General features: G+C 56.2%; 1 protein-coding gene across 1 annotated transcript in view; it reads right to left on the bottom strand.

Annotated features, from left to right (window-relative positions):
- VAV3 (vav guanine nucleotide exchange factor 3) overlaps positions 1-2,621 on the bottom strand; it is a 398,006-nt gene extending 395,385 nt beyond the window's left edge. The window contains exon 1 of the mRNA XM_019502081.1: positions 2,359-2,621. Coding sequence (XP_019357626.1) covers positions 2,359-2,562 — 204 coding nt within the window. The 5' untranslated portion in view covers positions 2,563-2,621. The remainder of the gene's footprint in view (positions 1-2,358) is intronic.
- Positions 2,622-2,642: the final 21 nt, after the last annotated feature.

Here is a 2,642-nt window from a genome sequence, read left to right as displayed (position 1 = left end):
AAAAAAAAAAAAAAAAAAAAAAAAAAAAATCAAGCTTAGCTTGGGAAAGTAACTTCACCTTAATTCTAACTGCTCAATAAATTAGGATTAATGATATAATTAACATAACTAAGAGATGCAAAAAGACTGAGACTGCTCCTGCAAAGATTTGTTCAGATGGTTCGCCTATATACCTGACAAAAGGTAGGGCAGGGCAACACCTCAGAAATTAACTGGTTCAGAGAGACATGAATTTTCATACAAATGAGCTTTTCATGGCATCTAGGGTGACCACCTGTCCCTAATTGGGTAGGACAGTCCCAGAATGGGAACCTCAAGTCCCAGTCCCAGTCTGCATGACTCTGGGACAGCATTTGTCCCAGATTCACAGTCACGCAGGGATCCATGGGAAATGACAAGTTTCCCCTTGTCGGGTGGCAGCATTCTAGCCTGCGAGGGGCTGTCTGGGGCTGCCATTAGTGGGACACAAGGGGGACCACATGCATGTGTGCACCCACACACATGCCCATGGCTGGGAATACAGCTGGGCAGCGTGGAGAACAGCTCCCTGCAGGTAAGTCTATGGGGTAGGGAATATGAGGGGGGGGCTAGATTGAAGCCCCCACAGTGAGAGAGGGAGTGGGTCAGGGGCTGGGGGCACTAGGCAGTGCATGGAGCCCAGGGCATGGAGCAGGATAGAGCCACTGGCAGCCAGGTGGTGCAGGGGGGGTCCAGCTCCCCACTGCTGTGCACACCCCTCCCCCCACAGGGCAATGTGGGGGGAACATGCCTCCCAGATTTGTGGGCAGGGTGAAGGCCGATGCAGGCTGCCTGCTGCAGTCTCATGGCTGCCCTGCCCTGCTCCTGGGAACCCCACACCACTATGATGAGACACCCCCAAAAGCAGTGGCAACGGCATAACTATGTGCCCCCGCTGCTGCTGGGTGGGCAGGGGGCTCATGGGGCTCCCAGGGGAAGGGAAGCAGGGCAGGGAGCCCTGAGCCCAGAGCCCGCATCTGCCCAGTGGTGGACTAACGTCGGGGGGACGGGAGGGGGCCATGGTCCCTGGCCAGACCCTTCAGAGTTCTTATCGTGCAACATGACATTATTGCTACAAGGACAAGGAGTGGGGGTACAAACGCAAGCATCGCCCCCAGGTGCCAGAGACCCACGGTACGTCACTGCACCCACCCCACTCTACTCGGCTCTGGTCCAGCTGCGCCACCCACGGAGGAGGACATGCATCCTGCCTTTACATTTTAAATAGGTGGTCAGCCTAATAACATTTACTTTGTCAGAGTTATCCCATTGACCTCAACAGGACTGCTCCCTTGCTTGAAGTTAAAGTGTGTGCTTAAAATTCAGGTCCTGCCCTGTAACTGACTTGCAACTATGCCAAAACTTGCGGGTTTGAGAGGGGCTACCAGGGTTTGTCTGCACCCAGGATGGAAGCCTGGTCAGAAAACAGGCAAAAGGGAAGTCCCCAAGCACTGAGAAGGGAAGAGTTATGTTAGGCCCAACCCTGTCTAACAGAAGTCAGGAAACTTACAGCTTGGGCCAAAACTGTGCCTTGACATCCCACCTTCTGCGTTTGAATAGAACAGGCTCTGGGGCACACAAAGCAACTCGGCCTCTTGAGGTCCCAAAGCAGCTTGCACTTCTCGACCCATACGTGAGGGACGGACACAAACAGAACCTCAGCCTTAACCTTCAGTTTCCTGTCACTTCCCCACATGAGCAGAGTCCTCCCGGTCGCATGCCAGGTTTTGTCCGTCTGTCTTTTTGTGGATAGGAGGGAGCACACGATAAATGTTAAAAAAAAAAAAAAAAAAAACAACCAACAAAAACAAAACCCAAAAAAACACCTCATGCGACTAGCTCACATCCCCAGAAACATTCAGAGGCCAGCAGCCCGTTGACGCTCACACCCCCAGAAACATCCAGAGGCCAGCCGCATGTGGACGCTGGCTTCAGCCATCCATCGTAACTCTGGAGAACCGTAACAGATGCCTCCGACTTCCTCCAGTCTTCATTTTGACAGGACACGGTTCCTCTTTTCAGATTGCTGACCCGGCCGTTTGGGCAGAGAAGCAAAGAAAGAAAGAAAAGGCACTGGGGGTGGGGATGCTGGGCAGAGGGAGCCTCTGTGGCTTCTTTTAATAGAAGGCAGCCTCCTGTCAAGTACCTCTTGACTGCAGAAGCAGCAGCTGCCTCGGCAGAGCAGCTCCGTAGACTACCTGCCACGAGGAAGGGGAAGGGGGGACGCGCGTCCCTCTCCCCCGCACTTCGCCCGGCGCCACGCGCGCGCGGGGCAGCGGCCGCGTCCCTGCATTCGCACAAAGACATTACCCCGCGGCCCCGGGCAGCAGCGCCCTTTACCTGGGACATCTGAGGCCGGAGGTTGATCTCCTTGAGGTTGATGGAGCGGCTGCGCAGGTTGTTGAGCAGCTGGCAGAGCAGGACCCCATCGCGGAGGGTCTGCGCCAGGTCGAACACCTGCGCCGTGTCCCAGGTCACCCGGTGGTTGGGCGGCAGCACCCGGCAGGCGATCAGCCAGAGCGCGCACTGCCGCCAGGGCTCCATGCCCGGCCCGCGGTGATGCTCCGGGCTGCGGGACGCCCCCGCTCCCGGCGGCTCGGGGCTGCCGCAGCGCTGCCGCTCTC

Source organism: Gavialis gangeticus, unplaced genomic scaffold (genome assembly GCF_001723915.1).
Source record: "Gavialis gangeticus isolate Ggan-Ray unplaced genomic scaffold, GavGan_comp1, whole genome shotgun sequence".
NCBI lineage: Eukaryota > Metazoa > Chordata > Crocodylia > Gavialidae > Gavialis > Gavialis gangeticus.
Note: the sequence above shows the minus strand (reverse complement) of the source record. Positions and strands in the feature narration are given on the sequence as shown.